Source organism: Hippopotamus amphibius, chromosome 16 (genome assembly GCF_030028045.1).
Source record: "Hippopotamus amphibius kiboko isolate mHipAmp2 chromosome 16, mHipAmp2.hap2, whole genome shotgun sequence".
In the NCBI taxonomy this organism is placed as follows: domain Eukaryota; kingdom Metazoa; phylum Chordata; class Mammalia; order Artiodactyla; family Hippopotamidae; genus Hippopotamus; species Hippopotamus amphibius.
Genome location: NC_080201.1, coordinates 60163980 through 60191434, shown reverse-complemented (window position 1 = coordinate 60191434; position 27455 = coordinate 60163980). Strand labels below are relative to the sequence as shown.

The window sequence follows — 27455 nt, the reverse complement described above, 5'->3', positions numbered from 1 at the left end:
ACGGGCTTCCTGTTGGGCTTCCTCCGTCCCTCCCCACAGTCGGGGCGCTTCCCTCCCCGACGGAGGGACCCTGACCCGGGCTCTGCGCTGGCGGATGCGGACATGGTGCCCCTGCTGCTGCTGGCCCTGCTGTGGGGGGGTGAGTGGGCCGAGGGGGGAGGGGCGGCACGGGTGGGGGAGGGGCTGGAGCTGCCGCTGAGCCTCTGTGTCCCCCCAGGGTCCCTGCAGGAGGAGCGAGGGTTCGAGCTCCGCGTGCAGGAATCAGTGACGGTGCAGGCGTGCGGGGGCGTCCACGTGCCCTGCTCCTTCTCCTACCCCTGGTATGCCTCTGGCCAACTCTACATCTATTGGTTCCGGGAAGGGGACAACGTAAACACTGAACCTGTGGCCACAAACAACCCAAACAGACGAGTGAAGCCAGAGACCCGGGGTCGATTCCGCCTCCTCGGGGACCCCTGGAAGAACAACTGCTCCCTGAGCATCAGAGACGCCAGGATGAGTGACAAAGGGGTCTACTTCTTCCGAGTGGAGAGGGGAACTCATGTGAAACACAGTTACAGAGATAAGAAGCTGAATTTGCAGGTGACAGGTATGGCAGGGGGCCCTGGAGGGGACCCTGGGACATGGAGAGCCAGTGTTAGAAGAGGAAAAGCACATAGGCCCACTCCCTGCTCCAGGTCTTAGGGTTAGCGGTCCAGAAGAGACATCGGACTTGCGGTCAGCTCTGGCTTTGAGGCCTGGTCCCTCTCAGGGTCACACTCTGAGCCCCCACCCTGGGCACCCAGGCATCTCCCTCTCTCCTCCTCAGCGCCAGCAGAGAATCCCAGCATCCACTTTTTGGAGCCTCTGGAGTCCGGCCGCCCCACAAAGCTGACCTGCTGCCCATCACTAGTCTCTGATGGGGGACAACCTCTTGTGTTCTCCTGGGCGGGGGATGCCCTTGACATCATGGACCCAGAAACCCTGCACTCCTCGGTGCTCACCCTCACCCCGAGGCCCCGGGACCATGGCACCAACCTCACCTGTCGTGTGGAACTCCAAGGAGCTCAGGTGACCACGGAGAGAACCATCCGACTCAATGTCTCCTGTGAGTGAGGAGGGGAGCTGGGTCCCTGAGGGCAGTGCTGTGTGTGTGTGTGTGTTTGTGTGTATGTGTGTGTGTGTTTGTGTAAACTCCAGGAGAGAAGAAGAGCCAGTTCACTCTTTCATGGATCTGAGCCTTGGGAGCCTAGGTGGGGACTGGCCATGCACAGCCATCCCCCTTCCTGGTTTCCTTCCTTGGGTGCTGGGTCCATTTCCATCCCACGCCTCACCTTGAAGCAAGGCCATATCTTTCTATCCCAGATGCTCCGTGGAACCTCACCATCAGCATCTCCTTCAGAAACATCACAGGTAGGGAAGGACCTCTCCTCTCCAGGGCTGGGTCCTGTTCCTGGGACCCCCTGCAAGCAGAGAGGTGGGGATTAGGGCTTGAATGTGATGAGATATGGGAAGAGCAAGGATATAAATCACCACCTTCCCTCCCCCACCGCCCATGCCCTGGTCCACACAGACATGCAACACACATATATACATATGCTTACACACACGTACATGTATGCACACACACACACACATCCCCCTCACACCTATACACATACACACAGACACGTACAGAAATGCACATACACACACGCAGCTACACATATGCACACACACATATAGACACATACACGCACAAGCACATTGACACACACACACACACACCCCACACACATATACACTCTCACACACTCCGTTCAAAGGTCTGTTCACATTACCATGGTTCTGCCCTGTGGTTTTCCTCCACAAAAGCCTCCTTAGTCCTGGTTCCTGCTCCTTCACTGAATCAGTTTCCCAAGCCTGGAGGCTCTCTGTTCTCTTTCCACCAAACAGCCCAGGCATGTCCCATTGAGACATGAAACTCCCCTGAAGATCTGAGGCCCAGACACCATGGGTCTACCTCCTTAGGGTATGAAGGTCTAGCCTTGGAACCCACACTGAACCAAGCCTGTGGGCCAGGGGAGGAGAAGCCAACTAGATCCTGTGAAGGCGGGAGGAATGAGACCTCAGCCTCCCGCAGCTAACTTGCCGCATTTTCCCCAAAGCCGTCAAGATTCTGCAAAACACCTCGTCCCTTCTCATCTCGGAGGGTCAGGCTCTGCAGCTGCTCTGTGTTGCTGACAGCAACCCCCCTGCACAGCTGAGCTGGTTCCGAGGGTCCCAAGCCCTGAACCCCACCCCCATCTCCAACACGGGGATCCTGGAGCTGCCAGGCTTAGGAGCTGCAGAAAGAGAATTCACCTGCCAAGCTCAGAACCCTTTGGGCTCCCAATATACCTCCCTGAGCCTCTCTGTGGTCTGTGAGTGTGGGTACCCCTTGGGGAAGGACACCTGATTCCAGGGCACGGAAGAGTTACTGCTGACCCTTCTGCTCCCTCCCTGCAGACCCCCCACAGCTGCTGGGACCTTCCTGCTCCCAGCAGGACGAGGGTCTGCAGTGCAGCTGCTCCTCCCAAGCACAGCCGGCCCCCTCACTACGTTGGCAGCTGGGGGAGGGGCTGCTGGAGGAGCATTTCAGCAATGCCTCCTTCAAGGTCACCTCCAGCTCCTCTGAGCCCTGGGCCAACAGCTCCCTGAGCCTCACTGGGGGGCTCCGCTCTGGCCTCAGACTCACCTGTGAAGCCCGGAATATTCACGGGGCCCAGAGCGCCACTGTCCTGCTGCTGCCAGGTCAGAGGGCTGGTTGGGGGCAGAGGCTTAGGGGGAAAGGAGTTAAGATCCTAGAAGGTGATGCTGGGTGGGAGAGGGGCTGGAGCCTGGACAGAAGGTGAATGCTAGGACAGGGACCTGAAGAGGCTCTCCAGCAAGTTCTGCAAGGAGGTGGGAAGGCCCAAGACTGAATCTTGGGAGTGAGGTCATCTCACAGGCCTCTTCTCTGCAGGGAAACCGGCATCCCTGAATGGAGTGGTTCCTGGGGCTCTTGGAGGCGCTGGTGGCATGGCCCTGCTGTCACTGTGTTTGTGCCTTATCTTCTTTTGCATGTAAGCCTGTGTTGTTGGGGAGGTAGAGGGAGGTGTGTGGTAGGGAGTCCAGAGAGAGGTCACTTAATCCCAGAAATGCAGAGCTGAGTAGACTAGATCCAGAGAGGATCTTTTTGGTTTTGTTTTGTTTTGTTTTGTGTTTTGGTGGGGATGGGTGACAGCTTTAGTGAGTTATAATTCCCATGCATTTAAGCGGTACAATTCATTGGCTTTTAGTCTGTTCCGAGATGTGTGTCCATCACCATGATTTTGGCAGAACTTTTCTGTTAGCCCAAAATGAGAAAGAAACCAAAAGGAAACCACACCCCTTGTCATCCCATCTGCTCCACCCCCTGCCCTGGGCCACCACTCTTCTGCTTTCTGTCTCTCTAGAGTTGTGTATTCTGAACATGTCATATAAGTGGAATCATAAAATATGTGGTCCCTTGTGACTGACTTCTTTCACTTAGCGTGATGTTTTCAAGCTTCATGCATGTTGTGGCATGGGTCAGTACGTCATTCCTTTTTATTTCCAAATGATGTTCCCTTGTATGAATGGACCACATTTCTAGTCATCTGCTCATCTATTGATGGATACTTTGGTTATTTCCACTTTTTGGCTATCATGTGCCAATAATAATAGCATTCATGTACGTGTTTCATGTGTAAGTGGGGTCTTCAGTGATGGACATTCAGTCTTGGCCAAGGTCCTGGTCATCCAAGAGGATGAAGCACTCACTTGCATGTCAAGAAGGCCTCCGTGTCCAAGTTGTCTTACCGGGAAGTGGGGGGCAGCTTGCCCACCTTTGCCCAAGCCGTCCTGGCTGCCGTACACTAATTTTTTCTAGAGTGAAAGCCCGCAGAAAGCAGGCAGCCAGCAGACAAGAGCATGTGGACGACGAAGACCCTGTCATGGGTACCGTTTCCTGGGTGAGTGATGCAGTCATCTGATTCTGCAGTGGAAGCCCTGGGCATGTGCAGTCGGTGGGTCCAGACTGAGCTCCTCAGCATTTCCTGCTCCTCCCTGGTCCCCCAGGCAGACACCTGGGAGTTGCCTTCCCTTGTGTTCTTCCTCTTCATCTCCCAGACCCAATGGTCCTCTGCTGATCACTAAGCCCACCTCACCTCTTTGCCGGATACAGGCTGCTAGAACCATCTCCTTCAAACCAGTAGCTTCCAGCCATTCTGGAGTCTCAAAGCTGTTGTTGGCAACCATTGCTTAGAGAATCAAGTCATAATCCTTTGTGTCATATATGAAGTCCTTCCTGAGATCTCCCTGATGGCTGCTCCAGCCCCTGGTCCTAGCCTAGGATCCAGCTACACTGGCCTTCTTTCTGCCTCCATAGAGATCTACTCCCTTGTGACTTGGAGGCTTTGAATGCACAGTTCCTTCTACCTGAAATGCCCTTCTTTCCCCATATCGACCAGACCAGCTTGCCTCCTCCTTCTAGCTTCAATATCAACATCTCTTACTCTGGGAAAACTTTGTCCTCTCTTCCCTGTCAGTGTCCATCCCTCCCTTCTCTATGTCCCCTGAGCTCTGTGTCCATCCCTGTGCTGAGGGTCACATCACACAATATCACTGCATTCACCCATCTCCACCCTCTTATCATATTTGTAAAGTCCCCGAGGGGGCAGGGGCTGTAATTTTCTCTCACTCTGTCCCAGTCCAGCGCGAACCCTCTTCCTTTTTCCAAAATTGGGCCTGTGTTGCCCTAAATGGAATTATCCAAAATGCTTTGTTCATGACCAAGCTGTTACCAATGAAACAAGCAGTGTTCACTTTTACTTCCTCACTGGTATTTATAATATAAGCAAGTGTAAACCTACCGTCCAACCTAAGACTTCAAACATCGATGATCACTTTCATCTACCCGTGTTGCTCCCTGATCTTTCCTCAGTAGCCTCTGCTCTGACTCTTGTTGCTGGTGGGATCACATATATGTTTACCAAAAATATACACTGTGTCGTTTAATTGCTTCTGAACCTACAAAGGGCTGTCACTTTTCCATGTACTCTTCTCTACATTCACTTTGTAGATGCAACATCATGTCACAAAGAGTCATTCACATTTTGACACAAAGTAGCAGTTCCCCATTGTATAATAATTCATTTTATGATTACCTCTATTATCTAAGCTGATATTGATGGACATTTGAGTTGTTTCCAGGTGTTGTTATTAGGAGCATTCTTACTCCTGTCTCACTGTATTCACACGCAAGAGTTTTTCTTTAGCATTTCTTAAGATGTAATTCCTAGGTCATAGGGTAAGTAACGTTCACATTTACAAGTTCATGACAAATGCTTTTCCAAATCAACTGCATTCAGTTATTCTCCTATCTGTGCCTATCAGATTCTGTTATCTACTATTCTGTTATCCATCTCTCTCTGCAACACTTGGTTTTCTCAATTTTTTTTTGATCATCTCCTGATCTCACTGTGGCGTTGATGTGCATTTCCTTGGTTACCAATGACAATGAACATCTCTCTAAGTCTTCAGTAGCACATGAACATCTTCTCTATAAAATGCCTGGTTACATCTATGGCTCACTTCCCTACTGGATGTTTGACCTCTTATTAAATTTGTTGAAGAGCTTTAAACATTTCTATACTTTTAATTTTCTTTTTGGTTATATACATGGTAAATATCTTCTCCCAGTGTGTAGCTTATCTTCACTTTTTTAAAGGTGACCTCTGATGATGGTAAGTTCTTAATTGTAATATAAGCATATTCACCAATCTTCTCTTTTCTACTGAGTGCCTTTTGGGTCTCATTTAAGAAACTCTTAGGATTACCAGGAGATTCAAGTATAGTTTCAACTAAAAGTTTTATGTTTTCCTTTTGACCTTTAAAGACTTCATCTACTGGGAGTTGATTTGTGTGTGTGGTGTGCAGTGTTTACCTGTGTATGTACCTCCTTCATGTATAGAATAGTCCTTCTCTCTGTCCCCTGTTGAACTGCCATGCCATTTTTACTATACATCAAAATCCCAAACCTGGGTGGGCCTCTTTCTGTGACTTCTTCGATTCCAATGGCCAATTTTATTGTCCCTGAGTCAGAACCGTGTCACCGTCAATAGAATCTATGAACTCAAATATAAGTCCTGGTATCTCATACAGCAAGACCTTCTCCTGAATCTTCTTCCAAAGTTGCCTTGGTTATTCTTGGCCCTTTGTTGTTCTATTTAAATGTGAGAATCCATTTGTTAAGGTCCCCAAAATACTCCTGTTAGAGTTTTGGTTGGAATTACTTTGAATCTATAGATCAGTTCAGGAAGAGTGTACTTTTTTGTGAATTCAAGTCTTCCAATCTACAAAAACATACCTGTGTTCATTTAAGTCTTTAAAAAATGTTTTCCAGAAAGATGGAGAATTCCTTCCCAGTAAGGTCTTGGTCATCTTTTGCTCTTTTTCTTCCTACACACTAGTTATTGTTACTGCTGTAAATGCTATCTTTTTAAAAGTGCATTTTGTGATTGCTCATTGCTGGTATGCAGAATGAAAAACAATTTTAAAAAACATATGAGGTTGTCTTTCGTAATTTAAAAAATCACAAGCTGGTCTTGGGTGTCATTTAGAATCTTGCTGCTTTGGTAGCTGGAAAATTCTTAGATCTTATTCATAAGCTTGCTGAAGCATTCTTTTCCCAAGTTCAAGATAACCATCTGAAAAATATGTAATATCCTTGTTTTCACTGTCATGGCTGCTGAATCAAAGCAGCTGAATTTGATACACATGCAATGTCATTTCCTTCAAGATTCAACTGGTCCTTTTGGGCTTCAGGCCCTGAAGAAGAAACACCTAGCGTCCTGCACCTCAGCAGATGTGCGAGGGTGAGTCAAAAATTATCCCCACTCTTTCTACAGCCAGAGTGCGGATAATTTTTGACTCACCTTCATATTTTCCTTCTGAGAGGTTTCAGATTTGAACAAATGACTCCCTCCCCTGAACAAATGATGGGGAAGTGAGCACCCTCAGATGACTTCCTGTGGCAGCAGAAGTCCATGTGACACTTCAGATCGTGGGCAGGACGTGACTGCAGGTTATTTGAACATTAGCTAGTTACCTTTCAATTCCCCACCATTTGTCCACACAGAGCTTCTCCTTTTCCTTTTGATGTTGATGGGGTGGAAGTCCTCTGCTGGGTTCCTCTAGGGTTTTCACTACAAATGTGTATCTCTTCCCAATGACACCTACCTCTACTGGGGTGTCATCTGTCTGGGTGCCGGGAATTATCTTTATTCTCTCAGTGGGTGCAGCAGTGAGTGAAATGTAGTGAGTTATTTGATTGATTTTATATTCTCCCAACTTGCTAAGCTCTCCTGTTAGTTCTAATAATTTGTATATAATCATGGAAGTTGTTTTTTGTTTCTTTGCTTTTTTATTTTTTGGCCGCATCACGAGGCATGACATGAGGGATCTCAGTTCCCTGACTAGGGATCAAACCTGTTCCCCCTGCAATGGAAGGGCAGAGTTATAACCACTGGACTGCCAGGGAAGTCCCAACATGGAAATATTTTTAATAGATCCTTTTCAATCTAGAAAATATTACAGGTTGGTCTTGGGTGTCACTCAGAATCTTTGAGGATTTCAAATTCAATGATCATATTATCTGCAAAATAAGAACAGCTTATTTCTTCCCTTTGATCCTAATTAATAAGCATTTCCTTCTTTCTTCTTTTCTTAATATCCTGGCTAAGATTCCAAACCTGAATAGATGTGGTGATTATTGGTATCCTTTATTAATACTGGTTTTGAAGGAAACGCACCCAATATTCCATTTAATTTTAACCAACCCATTTCAGTTGGTTTTTGTTGTAAGTTTTTGTTGTTGTTTGTTTGTTAGTTTTTAGTATAGATAGCCTAACCTTCATACCTCCATCAGGGTAAGGAAGTTGTTTTCTATCACTAAATAACTAAGTTTCTTTTTCTGTTTGTTTGGTTTTTTTAAGAACTTTTATTGAGATACAGTTAACAGACATTAAACTGCATATCTTTAGAGTGTACAATTTATGGTATCCAAATCTCCCAATTCATTCCCCCCCAACTCTCCCGGCCTTCCCAACTTGGTGTTCATATGTTTGTTCTCTACATCTGTGTCTCTATTTCTGCCTTGCAAACCAGTTGATTTGTACCATTTTTCTGTATTCCGCATATATGTGTTAATATACGGTATTTGTTTTTCTCTTTCTGACTCACTTCACTGTGTATGACAGTCTCCAGGTCCATCCATGTCTCTACAGATGTCCCAGTTTCATTTCTTCTTATAGCTGAGTGATATTCCATTGTATATATGTACCACATCTTTTTTATCCATTCATCTGTTGATGGACATTTAGGTTGCTTCCATGTCCTGGCTATTGTAAATAGTGCTGCAGTGAACATTGATGTGAATGTGTCTTTTTGAATTATGGTGTTCTCTGGGTATATGCCCAGCAGTGGGATTGCTCAGTCATATGGTAACTCCATTTAGTTTTGCAATGAACCTCCATACTGTTCTCCTTAGTGGCTGTATCAATTTACATTCCCACCAACAATGCAAAAATGTTCCCTTTTCTCCACATCCTCTCCAGCATTTGCTGTTTGTAGGTTTTCTGATGATGCCCATTCTAACTGGTGTGAGGTGATACCTCATTGTCGTTTTGATTTTCATTTCTCTAATAGTGATGTTGAGTAGCTTTTCATGTGCCTCTTAGCCATGTGTGTGTCTTCTTTGGAGAAATGCCTATTTAGGTCTTCTGTCCATTTTTTGATTGGGTTGCTTATTTTTTTGATATTGGGCTGGATGAACTGTTTATGTATTTTGGAGATTAATCCTTTGTCGGTTGATTCATTTGCAAATATTTTCTCCCATTCTGAGGGTTGTCTTTTCATCTTGCTTATAGTTTCCTTTGCTGTGCAGAAGCTTTGAAGTTTCGTTAGGTCCCACTTATTTATTTTTGTTTTTATTTCCTTTACTCTAAGGGGTGGATCAAAAAAGATCTTGCTGTTATTTACGTCGAAGAGTGTTCTTCCTATGTTTTCCTCTAGGAGTTTTATAGTGTCTGGCCTTACATTTAGGGCTTTAATCCATTTGGAGTTTATTTTTGTGTATGGTGTTAAGGAGTGTTCTAATTTCATTCTTTTACATGTAGCTGTCCAATATTCCCAGCACCACTTCTTGAAGAGACTGCCTTTTCTCCATTGTATATCCTTGCCTCTGTTGTCATAGATTAGTTGACCATAGTTTACCTCTGGGCTTTCTATCCTGTTCCATTGATGTATATTTCTGTTTTTGTGCCAGTACCACACTGTTTTGATCACTGTAGCCTTGTAGTATAGCCTGAAGTCAGGAAGCCTGATTCCACCAACTCAGTCTTTCCTTCTCAAGATTGCTTTGGCTATTCGCGGTCTTTTGTGTTTCCATACAAATCATAAAATTTCTTTTTCTAATTCTGTGAAAAATGCCATTGGTGATTTGATAGGGATTGCATTGAATGGGTAAATTGCTTTGGGTAACATAGTCATTTTCCCAATGTTGATTCTTCCAATCCAAGCACATGGTATGTCTCTCCATCTGTTTGTGTCATCTTTGATTTCTTCCATTAGTGTCTTATAGTTTTCTGAGTAGAGGTCTTTTACGTCCTTGGTTAGGTTTATTCCTAGGTATTTTATTCTTTTTATTGCAATGGTGAATGGGATTGTTTCCTTAATTTCTCTTTCTGATCTTTCGTTGTTAGTGTATAGAAATGCAAGAGATTTCTGTGTGTTAATTTTGTATGCTGCAAATTTACCAAATTCATTGATTAGCTCAAATGGTTTTCTGGCAGCATCCTTAGGATTTTCTATGTATAGTATCATGTCATCTGTGAACAGTGACAGTTTGACTTCTTCTTTTCCAATTTGGATTCCTTTTATTTCTTTTTCTTCTCTGATTGCTGTGGCAAGGACTTCCACATTATGTCATAACATTAATTCATAAGTCATGTTTCCTTGATTTAGCAAATGTTGGCGTACTTTGTTCCAATTGAATTTTGAAGAATTATAAGGATAAGGAGTAACACAGAATTAAGTAATATTCCAATCACAGTGAAGATGTAGTTGTTTCTGAAGACTGAAAATCTCATCTCCTATCATAATTACAGCTTGTTGTAAATCAGCTACCTCAGAAGCTATTTATTGTCAATTTGATTCTGAATGGACCATAGCATCTTGGAATCAGTAGGCCATTGCTGCACAAACTCCATAGCTTGGCTAGTCTGATGTAAAGCTACACCTGCAGTTGCTGCTTTGGCAATTATTGCTATTAGACCTATTGTAACAGCAACTAAGGTTCCAATGAAAAGTTTGGTTCTATATAGCATTTTTTAAAATTATTTCCTGCAAGAAGTAAAGATTAGGATACTCTTGCCAGAATCATTTCATTTGAACTGGCAGTCAAATTCCTGGGAAGGCTTTGAGTATATAAATTGATTCGGCATTATGATTAAATAATATGCTGGAATTTAAGCAAGTATAAAAGGTACAATTAACACAATTCAACAATAATTCATAAGCATCGAAGTTAGTACGTCCTTTCATTAGTAGGTAAGGGAATTTTACACAAGCTTGTATGTAATGTGTTTCATGAATTGTAAAGGGGAGCACAGTATCATTATTGACCAAGTTTCTAGTATAGTTTCCTTTCCAAGCATATATTTCATGAAGAGAGGCCATTAATTTCCCTGTTTGGTTATGAATTGGACCATGAGAAAAGTATGGGCTCGGAGGAGACAGTCCTGATCCATGCCAGTATATAATATCTCCAGATGCCTCAGTTGAGATAATAGTACCATGCTTATGCGTTTTCCATCTTAAATCATATGGGGAACCGTGGCATCGAGCTGAACCCCTAGGGCTCCAATCAATGATGTTTCCTTGGGAAATATTAAGAAGCACTTGACCTTTATTCCCCTACATTTATCCCAACTGATCCAATTGGAAATAGATGATACCCTTTTTTGCTGGCATATGGGCATGTCTGGAGGCATGGTGTTACTAATGATCCTGGTGTCTTTAAAGCTAAAACTTGACAATAAGAATAACTGAGTAGGATTAGTGTTATTAGTCTTAATGGTAGATAGCCAGCCTTGATATGCCACTTTAAGACAGTGATTCTCATGTCCAAAACAAATAGGGATGTTATCTGCTCCTACAGTATACTTAAAAATGATATAGCCCTCCTCATTCGGCATCATAGGTCCCCTAGGATCATATGGCCCAGGAAGCCAATTTGAGTCATTAATATAAACAAGAGGCTCTCCGTCATACCAAGTAATTAGTTTGTTTAGTGGAGGATGTGGAGCATAAGCCCAGTAAGAGAAATTTGTTTCACCATATACTATTCCCACCGTAGTATTAACGACAGCAAGCAGAGCTAGAAACATGTTAGCCAACGTTTTTGGCACACGCAATCCCTCCAGTACCTTGTCAGCTTCATGCGAGGTCTTCTTTATCACTCCCCATGTCATGGGAGGAATTTTTTGAGTTGTGTTGGTGATGATTATTGAAGGTCGTGTATTCAGCTTTGCCATTCTTTCCTCTAGTGGTGGATCTATGTCGATTCTCACCTGTTTCTGGTTCATTTCTGGGTTTCAGTCGTTTTGCAGGGAGCCACAGTATTTCTCCACTTTCTGTGGAGACACAAGCAAAACCTCTACCCCACGTTTTGACCCAACCCCTTTTCCATAAGTCTGTAGTTGTATCATGCCACCAAATTGGCTGCATGAGAGGAGATTCAGGTATCTCGTTTTCCCAATGTCTTTCTATTGCTGATTTATTCTCTTCAGTCCAAAAATTTAAATGATTAAGTGTAAGCAAAGCTTTATTCAAACAAACTTCAGGTGTTATAGGAAACCCATGTCCCCCTTTTTGTTTATCTAGCATTTGTTTTAATGTTAAGTGAGCTCTTTCAACAATTGCCTGGCCTGTTGGATTATATGGAATGCCAGTGAAATGTTATATATGCCATTTATCACAGAATTTTTTGAACGAATTAGAGGTATAAGCAGGACCATTATCTGTTTTTATTTGTTGTGAAAGGTCCATGACCATGAAACAGGCTAGTAAATGAGAACAAACATGAGATGTTTTTTCACCAGATAAAGCAGAGGCCATAATAAAATGAGAACAGGTATCAATAGTAACATGCACATATCCCAAACAACCAAAGGAAGGGCTGTGAGTAACATCCATCTGCCATAATTGGTTTGGAGCTTGCCCTCTGGGGTTAGTACCACTAGGCCAAGAGGGAACACTGACCACCTGACAGGATGGACAATGTCTTATAATCATCTGACTCTGGCGACAGGAAATTCCAAAGTGTTCTTTAAGGCCTTTGGCATTAATATGAGTTAATCAATGAAATTCTGTTGCTTCTTTTAGTTGAACATTAGCAATAAGCAACTGATCAATATTATGATTACCCTGAGATAGTGGTCCGGGCAATTTTGAATGAGCTCGCATATGAGTAATAAACAATGGAAAAGTTCGTTGATGAAGAGTTTTCTGTAATTGAGTTAATAGTTGAAAAATAGAGGAAGAGGAATTAAGTTCAGCGGTTTCAATGGTTTGCACCGTATAAACAACTTATTGTGAATTAGAAACTATATTAAAGGAGGCAGAAAAGTCTGTTAATAATGATATCATCGCCATTAATTCAGCCTTTTGTGCGGATGTTTGAAAAGTGTCCCATACTTTAGTGAGAGGTCCTGTATATCCTGCTTTGCCATTACTGTTCCAGTCAGTAAAGAAAGTAAAGTCTTCTATAATAGGATTTTTAGCAACAATGTGAGGTAAAATCCAATTAGTGGTTTTTAAGAATTGAAATAATTTGCTATGGGGAAAATGATTATCAAGAACATTTACATAATCCGAGAGCCCAATTTGCCATTCAATATTAGTTTGTAAAGCTTTGTTAATTTGAGCGTTTGTGAAAGGTACTATAATAACATGCAGGTCTTGGCCGGCTAACTGCTGGAGGCAAATTCTTCCTTTGTGAATCAATTGTCCCATTTTATCTAGATAAAGCTGTAGCTGTTTATTAACTTTGTGAGGAAGAAAGATCCATTCAGTGCTGGCCTCTTCCTGAATTAATATACCAGTTGGAGAATGTAAAGAAGGAAAAATCAAAAGTTGAGTAGGTTTATTTAAATCAACGCGTTCAAGCTGGGCTTGATGAATACGCTGTTGTATCCCTTCCATTCCCTTTGCGCAGCGGGAGTGAGTTTTCCGGGATTATGTAGCGCAGGGTCACCTCTCAGAATATCAAAAAGATTAGAAAGAGCATAGGTTGGTATTCCCAATACAGGGCGTAGCCAATTAATATCTCCTAATAATTTCTGAAAATCATTTAAGGTATTGAGAGAGTTGGCACGAATTTGAACCTTTTGTGGAGTTATGATGTTACAATTTATAATAGCTCCCAAGCAGTGGCATGGAGATTCAGTCTGAATTTTGTCTTTGGCTATCTCCAAACCGTATTTTAATAGCTCTTGTTGAGCTGCAGCAATGAGGAGGGTTAATTCTTCTTTATTGGGAGTTGCAAATAACAAATCATCCATATAATGAATTATATAAGCATTAGGAAACAGCTGTCTTAACAACTGCAGTGGCTGATTAATAAAACGTTGACAAAGAGTAGGACTGTTTAACATTTCTTGGGGTAATACTTTCCACTGATATCATCCTGCAGGTTTGTGGTTGTTAATTGAAGGAATAGTGAAGGCAAGTTTAATACTGTCCTGTGGTTGTAATGCGATAGTGAAAAAGCAGCCCTTCAAATCAATAATAATAGAGACCAGTCTTTTGGAATCATAGCGGGAGAAGGAAGCCATGGTTGTAACGATCCCATTGGTTGAATTACAGCATTAATTTTTCTTAAATCCATTAGCATTCTCCATTTCCCTGATTTTTTCTTTATTACAAAGACTGGAGAATTCCAAGGGCTAGTAGAAGGTTCGATACGACCTGCTTGAAGTTGTTCTTGAACTAATTGTTTAAGCGCATCCAGTTTTTCTGCAGCGAGTGACCACTGCTCCACCCAAACAGGTTTGCTTGTTAACCATGTTAAGGGAAGTGCAACTGGACTTTCAGCAGTGACCGCTAGAATAAGTTTGGATTTTTAAAATCTTGTATTTCTATTTTGTTAATAGCTGTACTCATAGAAGATATGTTTACACATGTTTTTCATTGTTGCAGCAGGTCCCGTCCCCATAGATTAACAGCTCTATCGGCTATGTAAGGTTGTAAAGTAGCTATTTGATTATCAGGACCTAAAACAGTATAGATCTGCGTACTTTGATGTGTGTGTCATAGTGCCGATGCCAGCAAAGACTAAAGGGATATCCTTAATAGGCCATGAACAAGGCCAGTAATGTCGGGCAATACTAGTAACATTGGCCCCTGTATCAACAAGACCCTTAATTTTTTTATTATTAATAGACAGTTCCATCTCAGGCCTTTGATCGTTTATGCATGTTTGCCAGAAAATTTGTTTTCCTGTGCTACCAAAACCCCCTTCTCTCCTGACCAAAGAGCAGTTGACAGCATAATAAGGTAGCAATAACAACTGTGCAACCCAGTCTCCTGCTATAATTTGATATTGCCGACTAGCACTCATCATGACTAATATCTCCCCTGTAAAATCAGAGTCTATAAAACCAGTATGCACAAATACTCCTTGCATCATAAGATTGCTTCTGCCCATTAATAAACCCACATATCCTTTTGGAATAGGACCATATATTCCAGTGTGAACTTTCATAATGCCATTGGCTGGCACGAGTAACAGATTTGAACGGCAGGAAGATCTAGGGCTGCACTACCTGAAGTGGCTGGATAGAGGTCAGAGATTCGTTGGATGTTGGAACCCCGGCCGGGAACTGAAGACCCGTTTTGTTTCGATAGGGGCCCCGGGCTGGGCCCCGGTTCCCGTTTCCCGGCTGGTTTAGGGCTTGACTATTAAGATGAAATTTAGAATGACATTGGTTCGCCCAGTGCTTTCCTTTATTGCATCTAGGGCATATACTGGGAGCTCCGGGTATACTTTGACCTACAGAAACTTTATTCTGAGGTTTAGCATGATGTTCCTTTTTTATGTGTCCTGATTTCCCACAATTGAAACAGGTTGTTCCTTAAGGGGGTTTTTTCTGTATGTTCGCTCCATGGATGGCCTCAGCCAACATTTGCATTTTATAACTATCTGATTCCACATCTTGACATGCTTGTAAATATTCTTCAAGAGCCTGTCCTTTTATATGGCCTAAAGCCTTTTGACCTTCTGAATTAGTGTTATCATATGCCAACATTTGTAGTAACAAATCATGTAGCCCGGGTTGAGAAACAGTCTTATGGAGTACATCTTTTAAACGAGCTATAAATTCAACATAAGGTTCATTGCACCTAGGGGTGCAATCTTTTCCCAGGCTTTCACGCAGCATATCTGTACTTGTATTATAGCCTGATCAGAATATTGTAATTGGGCTGGTACACTTTGCCAATTTCCTGTCCCCATCAACTGTTCGGTTGTAATTGAAATTGGTGGATTTTGAGCATTATTCCTAGCTCCTTGCTGAGACACTTCATCTACTCACCAAGTTTTAAATTGTAAAAATTCTGCTCATGTTAGATCAGTACGGGCTAGTTGGTCCCAGTCCCATGGTATGAGTCTTTCTGGTTGAGATAAACCTTGCATTAGCCCTATGGTGTGGGGGGAATTGGTTCCATAAGCCATACATGCCTGTTTTAATTCTTTTAATGTCTTGAAAGGGATGGGGCATGATCATATTGATAAGCCCCTTGAGGGAATTGCTGATTAGGAGCTACTGGAGTAACAGTCACTGGAAAAGCACAAGGGTATAAGTAAGCCTCCAAATCCCCTTCTAGTTGGGCATGGCAAATTCCTTTCTGTATTCCTGAACCCTCAAGTGGCGAGACAATAGAACTTTTAGGATTATTCAAATCCAGAAATAGACTACTGTCCCCAAAAGGGGCTGTAGCACCCTCTAAATCTGTTTTTTCTCTATTGGTCCCTTTCTTACTAGTTTGTGTTCCATAATCTAAGGCAGGCATTGCCAATAAAGGACTCTTTTCCCTTTCTTCCTTTTCATTTTCATAAACATATCGTTCCTCATCCTCTGTAATAGGGCCAGGGGAGAGAAGAATAGCTTCTCTGGTTCCGTTTTCTTCTTCTCCCTCTGAATCTGTGACAGATGGAGATTGTAATGGTTGTAAAGCTAAGGAAATACGGTTACAGAGAGACCAAATGGAGAGAGGAATATGCTCTCTGCTCCTATAAGCTCTCTTAAGTTCTTGTACTACTTGTTTCCATTGTCTCATTTGTAAAGTGCCACCCACTGGAAACCAATAGCAGTGCTGTCTGACTAGAGAAAACAGCTCTCCAAAGCTCCTCCTTTTCACTTTTACTCCAGAGCTTTGTAAAAGTGTTTGTAACAATTCTACATATTTATCATGAATATGAGCAGAAGATTGCTGACCCATGATATAACCCTGACGAGAATCCCCAAAAAGGAACTTACTTCTCTGTCTTCTGGAAAGTCCCTCTGTTTTTTGGGTTCCACTGGTCTTTTGTCTCTAACGAGTCACTCAGGCAACTCCTTTCACTTCAGGTCCCTGTTGGGGCACCAGTTGTGGAGATCTCATTCACACGAATGAACCTGAATGTGAGTGGCACGACAGAATTAAGAAAATTTACACAAGAGTTTAGGAAAGCATGGGATCAGGGGACTCAAGACCAAGCCAGGCAAGAGTCCCGAGCTCTGTTTCCCATAGCGTGTTTATTGAGAAAGATCATAAGCATTCTAGCATTCTGGATTATTAGTCACAGTAATGGACATTACAAGGCATATGCTTCAATTAGGGATAAAGTAGAACACCTGGTTTTTTATGACTACTAGGGGAGATAGTTAATCTTTAACTTGGAGCTGGAGCTGTCAGGCTATGTGACTGCTTTATCTCAATTGGTTTTCCTTGAGACTAGTTCTGCTTTCAGAACTGCTTGCGGCCATGTAGCCAGTCATGTGCTCTCTGGATTGTTACTCCAAGTCATTGTCCTCTGTGTCCTCTGTGGTTCTCTACAGACTACTATATGTCTTGGCGTGTTTCTCCTTGGGTTTATCCTGCCTGGGACTCTCTGCGCTTCCTGGACTTGGGTAGCTATTTCCTTTCCCATGTTAGGGAAGTTTCCAACTATAATCTCTTCCAATATTTTCTCAGGTCCTGTCTCTCTCTCTTCTCCTTCTGGGACCCCTATAATGCAAATGTTGGTGCGTTTGACATTGTCCCAGAGGTCTCTTAGGCTGTGTTCAGTTCTTTTCATTCTTTTTTCTTTATTCTTTTTCACATCAGTGATTATCACCATTCTGTCTTCCAGGTCACTTATTCGCCCTTCTGCCTCAGTTACTCTGCTATTGGTTCCTTCCAGTGTATTTTTCATTTCAGTTATTGTGTTGCATATCTCTGTTTGTTCTTTAATTCTTCTAGGTCTTTGGTAAACTTTTCTTGCAACTTTTTGATCTTTGCATCCAATCTTTTTTCAAAGTCCTGGATCATCTTCACCATCATTATTCTGAATTCTTTTTCTGGAAGGGTGCCTATCTCCTCTTCATTTAGTTGTTTCTCTGGTGTTTTATCTTGTCCCTTCATCTGGTACAAAGTCTTTTGCCTTCTCATTTTCTCTATCTTTCTGTGGCTGTGATTTTCAGATCCACAAGACGAAATACTGCTGATACTTCTTGATACTGCTGTCTGCCCTCTTGTGGAGGAAGCTACCTAGGAGGTTTGTAGGTGCTTCCTGATGGGAGGGACTGATAGTGGGTAGGGCTGGGTGGGCGGAGCTCAGTAAAACTTTAATCTGCTTGTCTGCCAATGGGTGGGGCTGTGTTACCACCTTTTTGGTTGTTTGGCGTGAGGCTACCTAGCACTGAAGCTTACAGGCTCTTTGGTGGGGCTAATGGTGGTCGCTGGGAGGGCTAACGCCAATGAGCACATCCCAGAACCCCTGCTGCCAGTGTCCCTGTCTCCTTGGTGAGCCACAGCTTCCCCCCACCTCTACAGGCAACCTTCCAACACCAGCAGGTAGGTCTGTTTCAGTCTCCTATAGGGTCACTGCTTCTTCCCCCTGGTTCCTGGTGAGCACAATTTTTTGTGTGCCCTCCAAGAGTGGAGTCTCTGTTTCCCCCAGGCCTGTGGAGGTCCTGCAATCAAATTGCACTGGCTTTCAAAGTCTGATTCTCTGGGGATTCCTCCTCCCGTTGCTGGACTCCCAGGTTGGGAAGCCTGACGTGGGGCTCAGAATGCTCACTTTAGTGGGTGGACTTCTGCAGTATAACTGTTCTCCAGATTGTGAGTCACCCGCCCAGCATTTATGGGATTTTATTTTAACGTGGTTGCGCCCCTCCTACCATATCATTGTGGCTTCTCCTTTGTCTCTGTATGTGGGGTGTCTTTCTTGGTGAGTTCCAGTGTCTTTCTGTCAACGATTGTTCAGCAGTTAGTTGTAATTCTAGTGCTCTTGCAAGAGGGAGTGAGCACATGTCCTCCTACTCTGCCATCTTGATCTTCCCTAAGTTTTCATCATACATCTCAGTTGAGCTTTTCAAATACATCTAGTGATAGGATTTTCATTTGTAACCTCTTACCAATGGTGAATGAAACAGGTAAAGATTTTCTTTTCTAAAAATAATCGATTAATTAATTAATTTATTTATTTATTTTATGGCTGAATTGGGTCTTCATTGCAGTGCATGGGCTTCTCATTGCCATGGCTTCTCTCTAGAGAAGAGGCTCTAGGCTCACAGGCTTCAGTAGTTGTGACACACTGGCTCAGTAGTTGTGGCTTGAGGGCTCTGAAGCACAGGCTCAGTAGTTGTGGCACACGGGCTTAGTGGCTCTGAAGCATGTGGAATCTTTCCAGATCAGAGTTCAAACCCGTGTCCCCTGCATTAGCAGGCAGATTCTTAGCCACTGTGCCCCCAGGGAAGTCCCAGTTAAATATTTTCTAACATGAAACTACTCTAGCATTCCTGAGAAAAGTCGAAAATTGTTCACAGTCTGTGTGTGTTGGGTTTTTTTTTTTATAAACGCCCTAGTAGATTCAGTTTGCTAGTTTTTTGCTGAGCACTTTTGCATCTGTATGCAAGAGTAAAATGGGCTGCTTGTATTGCTTTCTCCCCTTGTTATTTGCTTCTTTGTGTATCAAGATAATAATGAGGAATTAAAGAATATTCACATTTTTTCTATTATCTGAAAGAGAGTGTATAAAATTGAAATGATCTGTTTCTTGAATGATTAATAAATGCCACTCACATAACCACCTGGGCCTGCAGGTTTTTACTTCAGTCATTTTATGTGTCTGTTAGTGAGCTTTTTTTCCTAAAAATTTGTTCATTTAACCTAAGTTTTATAATTTTTTGACAAAAGGTTATGGGTAGTATTCTGTTAATTGCATACTGTTTATTTTAATTAGAATTACTTACCCTTTTGTATTCCTGACATCAGTTTTTTTGTAACTTTTTTTTTTTTGGTCATGCCAGCGTGGCCTGGGGGATCTTAGTTTCCCAATCAGGGATCAAACCCGCAACCCCTGTGTTGGGTGTGCAGAGTATTAACCACTGGGCCACCAGGGAAGCCTCTCTTTTGTTTTTTGTTTTTTTTCCCTAGACAATTCTTGGTAATCACTTGCCAATTCTTTTATTAGTTTATAAAACCCAACCTTGGGCACTGTTGATTTCTCACTGTATCTTTGCTTTCCATTTTCTTTATTTTTATTCTCATTTCCTTAGCACCCCCCTTTGACCTGCTTTCATTTATTCCAATGTTCTTTCACTATGTTTTTAAGCTGGATACTTAGCTTATTAATATATAGCACTCTTTTTTCATTATAAAAGTATTTTCCCATAAATTTTTCTCAAAACACCACTTTAATTTCATTCCACATATTTTGAAATGTTATTTTAATATCTTCAGTTCTAAATATTGCTAAAACCCTATTGTGATTTCTTTTTGGAATCTTAAATTATCAGGATTTAAAAAAAATTCCAAATGTACGTGGATTTTAAAACATCTTTCCATCCTTAAATTCTAACTAAATTGAGTTTTGTGCAGACTACATGATTTTCATGATGCCTATGTTTTTACATTTCTTGAGACTTGATCAGTGGCCTGGTATGTGATGAATGTTTGTAAATATTTGTTATATACTTAAGAAAAAAATATTTTTTCTATTTGATAAATTCCAGGTAAGAGCAATAGGCCAGTGTGTTAATTGTATTGTTCAAATTAAAATCTGTACTAATAGGTTTTCCTGACCTATCAATATTTGAAATCTTATGATAGTTTACTTCTCAATTTTTCCTTGGAGTTCTAGCAAATATATTTCTTATGGTTGATGTGTTTTTCAAATTAAAACTGTATCTTATATCTTCTCAGTGAATTGAACATTTTATTACATTTAATCACACGTAGTAATTGTCTCTGTCCCTGCTGGTACTTTTTGTTTTAAAGTCTATCTGGTTAGATCTTAAAATAGATACACCAATTTGTCATTGGTCAGTTAGATGCCTGATAATTTTCCATCCTTTCCTCTCCCTGTACACCGCTTCCCCCCGCAAATATTTTATTTATGCTTTAGCAGTGATTCTTTGAAATAGTATATAACTAGGTTTTTACAAATCCAATTTGACATCCTCTGTTGAGTTCACTCTCTTTCTATTTATTGTGGTTATTGATATAAGCGGGTTTCTTAGTATTATTTTACCTTCTCCTTTTGCTTGGTTTTATTTTTTCAACATTTCATTGTCTCTTTTCTTACTGAAAGATTTAATATCTCTGTCTTGCACCTAACAAAAAGAACTTGAGTGCTTTTATATCTTCTGGTCTCTCCCCATCCACCTTCTACTGCAATGTTGGTTCTTTTTCTAGATCTCCAGTTTTCATTCTGGGTAATTAGGAACACACAACATTTTTCTATTCTCTAGTTTTTTAAAAAAATATATACAGGTACACATGTTACTGAGGTATTTGATCAGCTATTTTATTTTATTTTATTTTATTTTGTTTCATCTGCATTAGGTCTTTGTTGCTGTTCACAGGCTTTCTCTAGTTGCGGCAAACAGGGGCTACTCTTTGTTGTGGTGTGTGGGTTTCTCATTGCGGTGGCTTCTCTTGTTGCGGAGCACGGACCCTAGGCATGCAGGCTTCTGTAGTTGTGGCACGTGGGCTCAGAGGTTGTGGCGCATGGACTTAGTTGCTCCACGGCATGTGGGATCCTCCCATCCCAGGGATCAAACGCGTGTCCCCTGCATTGGCAGGCGGATTGTTAACAACTGCTCCACCAGAGAAGTCCCTGATCACCTTTGTATCCTATATTTTTTGTGTGTGCTTTCTTAGTTTTGTTATTTTTGTTTGAATTCTTCCTCTCAAAGTGTTTTCGATTTGGGTTTTCCTGTATTAAGACTTGTGTGTAAAAATAGTTTTATGTCCCTACAGTTGAGTTTCATTTGGCAGGATATCAATTTCTGGATCAAGGTGATTTCCCTTCGATGCTTTGAACACTTTATTCACTATTTATTATACCCAGTATCGCTGTTAGAAATCTTAGGTCTCGCACATTGGTAGGTAATCCACTCATTCTCCCTGGAAAGGTTAATGTGTTTCTCCTTGGTTTTGATATTCTTAAGATGCATTATTTGGATGTGGGCTTTTCCTTGTCCTTTTTCTTGTATTTATGGGGTCCTTTGAACTGAATTGGTTCATTTTTTCTTTAATTCTGGTAATTTTATCTCCCCTATTTTTGTCCAGATATTTCTTCCTCTTTTAATTTCCTTTTTATCTCATTTGGGGGACTATTGGAGATTCCCCAGTAGTCTAGTGGTTAAGACTCCATGCTGCTTCCAATGTAGGGGCCAAGGGTTCAATCCCTGTTTGGGGAACTAAGATTCCATAGGCTATGTGGCGTGGCCAAAAAACAAAACAAAACAAAACAAAACAAGAAAACAAAAACATATCATTTGGGGATTAGTATAATCTGAATGTTGAGATTTTCTATTTCTATCTTCCATCTATTGTAAATTCTCCTTTATTTTCTTAAAAGAATATTTATTTATTTTGGATGTGGCAGGTCTTAGTTGTGGTACTCGGGATCTGTGTTGCGAAATGCAGTCTCTTCACTGCAGCATGTGGGCTTCTTACTTGTGGCATGCAGACTCTTAGCTGCAGCATGCAGGATATAGTTCCCCAACCCGGGATCAAACCTGGGTCCCCTGCATTGGGAGCACGAAGTCTTACTCACTTGACCACCAGGGATGTCCCAGCTTTTCTTTTCATGTGTTTTGTACTTCATCCTTCCCTACTTCCTTCTAGGGGAGATGTCAGAGGCCCTTCCAGCTCACTGATGTGCCTTCAATTGTATCCATTCTATTCTTCACCCCACCACTGGGTTCTTCCTATTCTCTTTTTCACACATAATATTTCCACTTTTTACAGAACTGCATACACATTTCCTTCTTACATAATTTACATGATTACATAACTTCTTGTTTTACATTCTATGTACATAATTTCTGGTGTATATAATTTCTTTTTTTCCTCCCATTTTGGAGATATAGTTGACATGCAGCACTGTATAAGTTTAAGGTGTACCGAATAATGATTGGACTTACACATATCATGAAATGATTAGCACAATAAGTGAACATCCATCATCTCATATAGATACAAAAGTAAAGAAATAGAAAAAACTTTTTTTCCTTGTGATGAGAACCCTTAGGATTTACTCTGTTAATAACTTTCATAGGGACTTCCTAGATGGCACAGAGGTTAGAATCTGCCTGCCAATGCAGGGGACATAGGTTCGATCCCTGCTCCAGGAAGATTCCACATGCTGCGGAGCAAATAAGCCCGTGTGCCACAACTATTGAGCCTCTGCTCTAGAGCCCGTGAGCCCGAACTACTGAAGCCCGTGTACCTAGAGCCCTTTCTTTCTCAACAAAAGAAGCCACAGCAATGTGGAGCCCATGCACTGCAACAAAGAGTAGCTTCTGCTCTTCGCAACGAGAGAAAGCCTGTGTGCAGCAACAAAAACCCAACACAGCCAATAAATAAATAAATACATAAATAAATAAATTTATTTAAAAAAAAACAAAAAACTTCCTATAACTTTCATATATAACACATAGTAGTGTTAATTATAATTATCATGTTGTACATTACATCTCTAGTACTTATTTATATTATAACTGGAAGGGGGTATCTTTTGACCACCTTCATCCAATTCCCCCTACCCCTGCCTCCCGCCTCTGGTAACCACAAATCTGATCTCTTTTTTTATGAGTTTGCTTCTTTGTTCATTTTTAAAGTATAATTGACCTGCAATACCATGTTAGTTCCCATTACATAACACAGTGATTTGATATTTCTGTGTGTTTCAAAATGATCACCATGATGTCTAGTTACAACATGTCACCATACAAAGATATTACATAGTTATTGATTGATGTAGCTAATTTCTTACTCTTGCTTTCATGATGGTAATATCATCAGTTACTTCTCTTAGTGCATTCAGCATTCTTAGTTTACACTCTTGATCAAAGTCTTCTAATACTTGTGCTTTGGAGGTACGTGAGGTTCCCAGGTTCCACTGGTTTGTTTTTGTTCTGGCACATTTATACTCCACAGGTGTCTAGTCCTGTGAACTGAGAGGGCACATTCCCCGGGGATGTGAGCCACTCTGGAGTATTGATTGGCTGAAGGTGAAGGGCAGGTGCTGGTTTGTGTCAGCTGAAAAGAGTGATGGGGACCAGCCCCAGGGTGGAGTGTCCCCAGGCACCAAAACCACTGCCAATCATTCCCACTTCCTGTCCCCCCAAGAAAGCAGCTTAAGTCACCCCTTTGCCTTCCGACCCTCAGGGAGAAGGAGCTTTGGACAGGGACTCTCCGTGGATTTTGATCCACCAGACTCCGGAGTTTGGAAAGCAGAAAATGCTGTCCAGAATCCCAAAAGCCAGCGAGGCTCCATCTCTACTCGCCTTCTCTTTCCCCAGGGGAAACTTCAGTGCCTATCCAGCACTCATCTCTGGCTGCCTGCATATCCCTGTCCTCCTGTCCACGCTGTGTGAATACTGCAGGCAGTGATTGTCCCAAGGCAAGAGGAGAGGAAAGAAAGGAGCAGAATCGAAGCACATTTGAGGGAACCTATCCTCTCATCAACAAGCCAGCTTCCCCAGCCCTGGGCTGTATTATATCACCTCCCTGGCCCCATTTGTTCAAATTAGCCTTTTACTTCTCCCCAGGGCCTCGGTGTGATCGATTGATTAATTAATCACTTGACTGATTTATAAAATTTCATCATCCTGTAGTTCCATCTGTAGTTCTTCTATTGTTGGATCTTGGTGAATAGATGGAGTGGCATGTGTGAATTCTTGACAGTAACTGTGACAGAGAGAGCTTTGTTTTCCCCATCATTTTACTCTCAGTCTTTCTGTAGCATTGGTACTGTAGGCAGAATAGTAAAGCAATGAGCTGCATAGTCCCTGGAATTCAACTTCCTGTGTTCAAATCCCAGATCCAACTCCTTCCAAGCTGTGTGACCTTGGACAAGTTAGTTAACCTCTCTGTTTCTTTATTTTCTGGAAATGAGATAGTCAATATGGTAGTACCTGTTTCATTGGGTTGTTACAAGCAGTGCTTAGAAATTTGCCAAGGTCATGGGGGAAATTGCTTACAATTGTTACCTAATATTCCCCCCCTCTAATAAGGAACTGCATGAAGGCAGGTATTTTGGGCTGTCTCAGTTCCTCTTATGTCCTCATTTGCAAGAATGGCACCTAACTCATAGCCAGCATGCAGCAAAGTGGTATTGAATGAAAGAATATGCATATTGCTTTCTCCTGTTTGTTAATCTGAGCTGCATCTTGTCTTATGGTGATCAATTTAAGCCCTTTTTAATATATGATAAGGCTATTAATGGACACACATTCCTATTTCTCCCTCTTTGCCTGCAGTAAGGTCATTACACCTAGCTGCTTGGCCTTTTCATTTCATCTTGCTCATGCCTCATAAGGGCAGTTCTGTCTAGGTACTCTATTCTTTTCTGAGGTCGTGAAACCATTTTTTCCTAACCTGGAATTTTTTTTTTTCTTTCTGAGCTACTATTTGAAGGCTAGTGTTGCTTTCAACACACTCTTCTGTAGCATGATGGTGTAGGGGTGTGGGCAGACTTGAGAGACAAAAGGGAATGGCTTACCAGTGTCTAGGTACCATCTCTGCTGGGAGACTTGGGTCCTGCTTGCTTGCTTGCTTGCTTGCTTGCTTTCTTTCTTTCTTTCTTTCTTTCTTTCTTTCCTTTTTCTTTCTTTATAAATTTATCTATTGGCTGCATTGAGTCTTCATTGCTGCGCACAGGCTTTCTCTAGTTGTGGCGAGCGTGGTCTACTCTTCATTGTGGTGTGCAGGCTGCTCATTGCGGTGGCTTCTCTTGTTGCAGAGAACGGACTCTAGGCGTGCGGGCTTCCGTAGTTGTGGCACTCAGGCTCAATGGTTGTGGCTTGCGGGCTCTAGAGCACAGGCTCAGTAGTTTTGACTCACGGACTTTGTTGCTCTGAGGCATGTGGGATCATCCCGGACCAGGGCTCGAACCCAAGTCCCCTGCATTGGCAGGCGGATTCTTAACCACTGTGCCACCAGGGAAGTCCTTGCTTTATTTTCATTTTCGTTTTATGGGACCCAAGCCCAGAATCCAGAATTGCCTTCTCTTTTCTGGTTTCTCCATAAGCTATCTCATAACACACATTGAAGTTAGAAATTTCCTTTGTTTACTTGTCCCTAATCCAGTCCTCTGAGCAGACTGTAAGCTGCCTGAGGTCAGAGTCTAGGTTTTCTCACACAGTCCACCTGGTCCCTCTCCCAGGAATTGGCACAGGAGACACTGCCAATAACACAGCAGACCTGGGTTAGAGTCCTGGCTCTGCCATTTAGTATATGAGTGACCTTTGGCAAGCTACTTACTGCTCCCTGCCTCAGTTTACCTACCTGAAAATGGGGATATGAGAGTATCATTCATACTGGGTTTTTTCAAAGGTTAAATATGATTCATAATCCCTCGATATGGCCTAATCAGTCTCAATATTACAAAATTGTAAATGAATGTGTGAATGTTTGAGTTCATAGGAAACATTTGTGGAATAAGAGGATGAATGAATACCTGTCCCATTAGCCCAACTTTCCCTTGGGGGTCATGCCTGCTTTACACCTTCTCTGACTCCCTTTTCTCCCCTTTACTCAGGGTCCCAGGCAAAAGCCCTCCCCAGACGGTCCCCCAGACCAGACGTCATCCCCTGCGGAGGATGCCCTGCCCTCAGAGGAGCAGCAGGAGCTCCATTACGCCTCCCTCAGCTTTCATGGGTCGAAGTCTTGGGAGCCTGCAGACCAGGAGGCCACCAGCACCAGCGAGTACTCAGAGATCAAAACAAGCTAATTGGGACTCGCCTAGAGCTCGGTCCTGGCTGAAGGAATCACAGCCTGTGTGGGGAAAAGGAGAAGCCAGGGACTAGTTAATGAAGCCTTTGTGGCAACATTAACATTAACTACTGTATGTGTCCCCAAGTAGAGCAGAAAGCAGGCAGGTGCTGGAATTAGAGAGACTTGGGCTCAAATGCAGGTTCCAGCACTTCCTAAGGCATCGTTAGCAAGCAATTTACGTCATCTCTCTGTGTCTCAGTTTTCCATTCTGTAAATTGGAGATCATGTGTCCTACCTCAAAGCTGGGTGATCATTAAAGAAAGAGCACATAAAAATCAACCAACAGAGTCCTGTCATGTGTCGTGTGCTTAGCGTCTGCTGGTTTCTCTTCCTTGAACAGAAAGGTCATCTTGGCAAGTTCTTCTGAGACTGGGGGTGACTCGTGTTGACCTGAAACAAATAGATGCCCAGCTATTTCTCCAGAAAAGGTGGGTTTTTTCGGCATTAGCTCAGAATTGCACCTCGGGGTCTGCGACCATGGCGAGGCACAGGCAGGAGGCATGGGCCGGTTCCAATACAGTAAGGGAAGAAGAACGCCTTTATAGAGGGGCAGATGAAGTGTGGGGATGGAGTAAACAAAGAGTCTGTGGCTTTTCATTGGCTGAGTCCTGGCCAGGAAAGAAGAGGAGTCTTTCTTCTTCCTGTTGGGCTCTGCTATCATCACAGGGGGTGAGAGCTCCTCCTTATGGTCTCCCGACTCTATTTAATAGACGCTTCAGTTTATTCATTTTTTTTATACCAGTCACAGAGGGCAGCGGGGAGGGGTGGGGGTGGGGTGGGGCAACTTGTTGATGTCATTCTCCTTACCAGAACTCTTCGAAGCCTCCCCAGGGAAAGACCAGCCCCTCAGCCTGACATTC

General features: G+C 42.6%; 1 protein-coding gene across 2 annotated transcripts; it reads left to right on the top strand.

Annotated features, from left to right (window-relative positions):
• The first annotated feature begins 102 nt into the window (after positions 1-102).
• LOC130838411 (sialic acid-binding Ig-like lectin 5) lies at positions 103-26858 on the top strand. Of its 2 annotated transcripts, XM_057711467.1 has the most exons (9): positions 103-139; positions 218-589; positions 809-1087; positions 1345-1392; positions 2127-2381; positions 2467-2751; positions 2963-3062; positions 3890-3971; positions 26360-26616. In XM_057711467.1, exons 1-9 carry the CDS (start codon positions 103-105, stop codon positions 26549-26551), a joined length of 1650 nt encoding a protein of 549 aa, XP_057567450.1. In that variant the 3' UTR covers positions 26552-26616. The 2 variants fall into 2 exon arrangements, with proteins under 2 accessions (XP_057567450.1, XP_057567451.1); XM_057711468.1 differs by lacking the exon at positions 3890-3971 and having other exon boundaries at positions 26360-26858.
• The last annotated feature ends 597 nt before the right edge of the window (positions 26859-27455 follow it).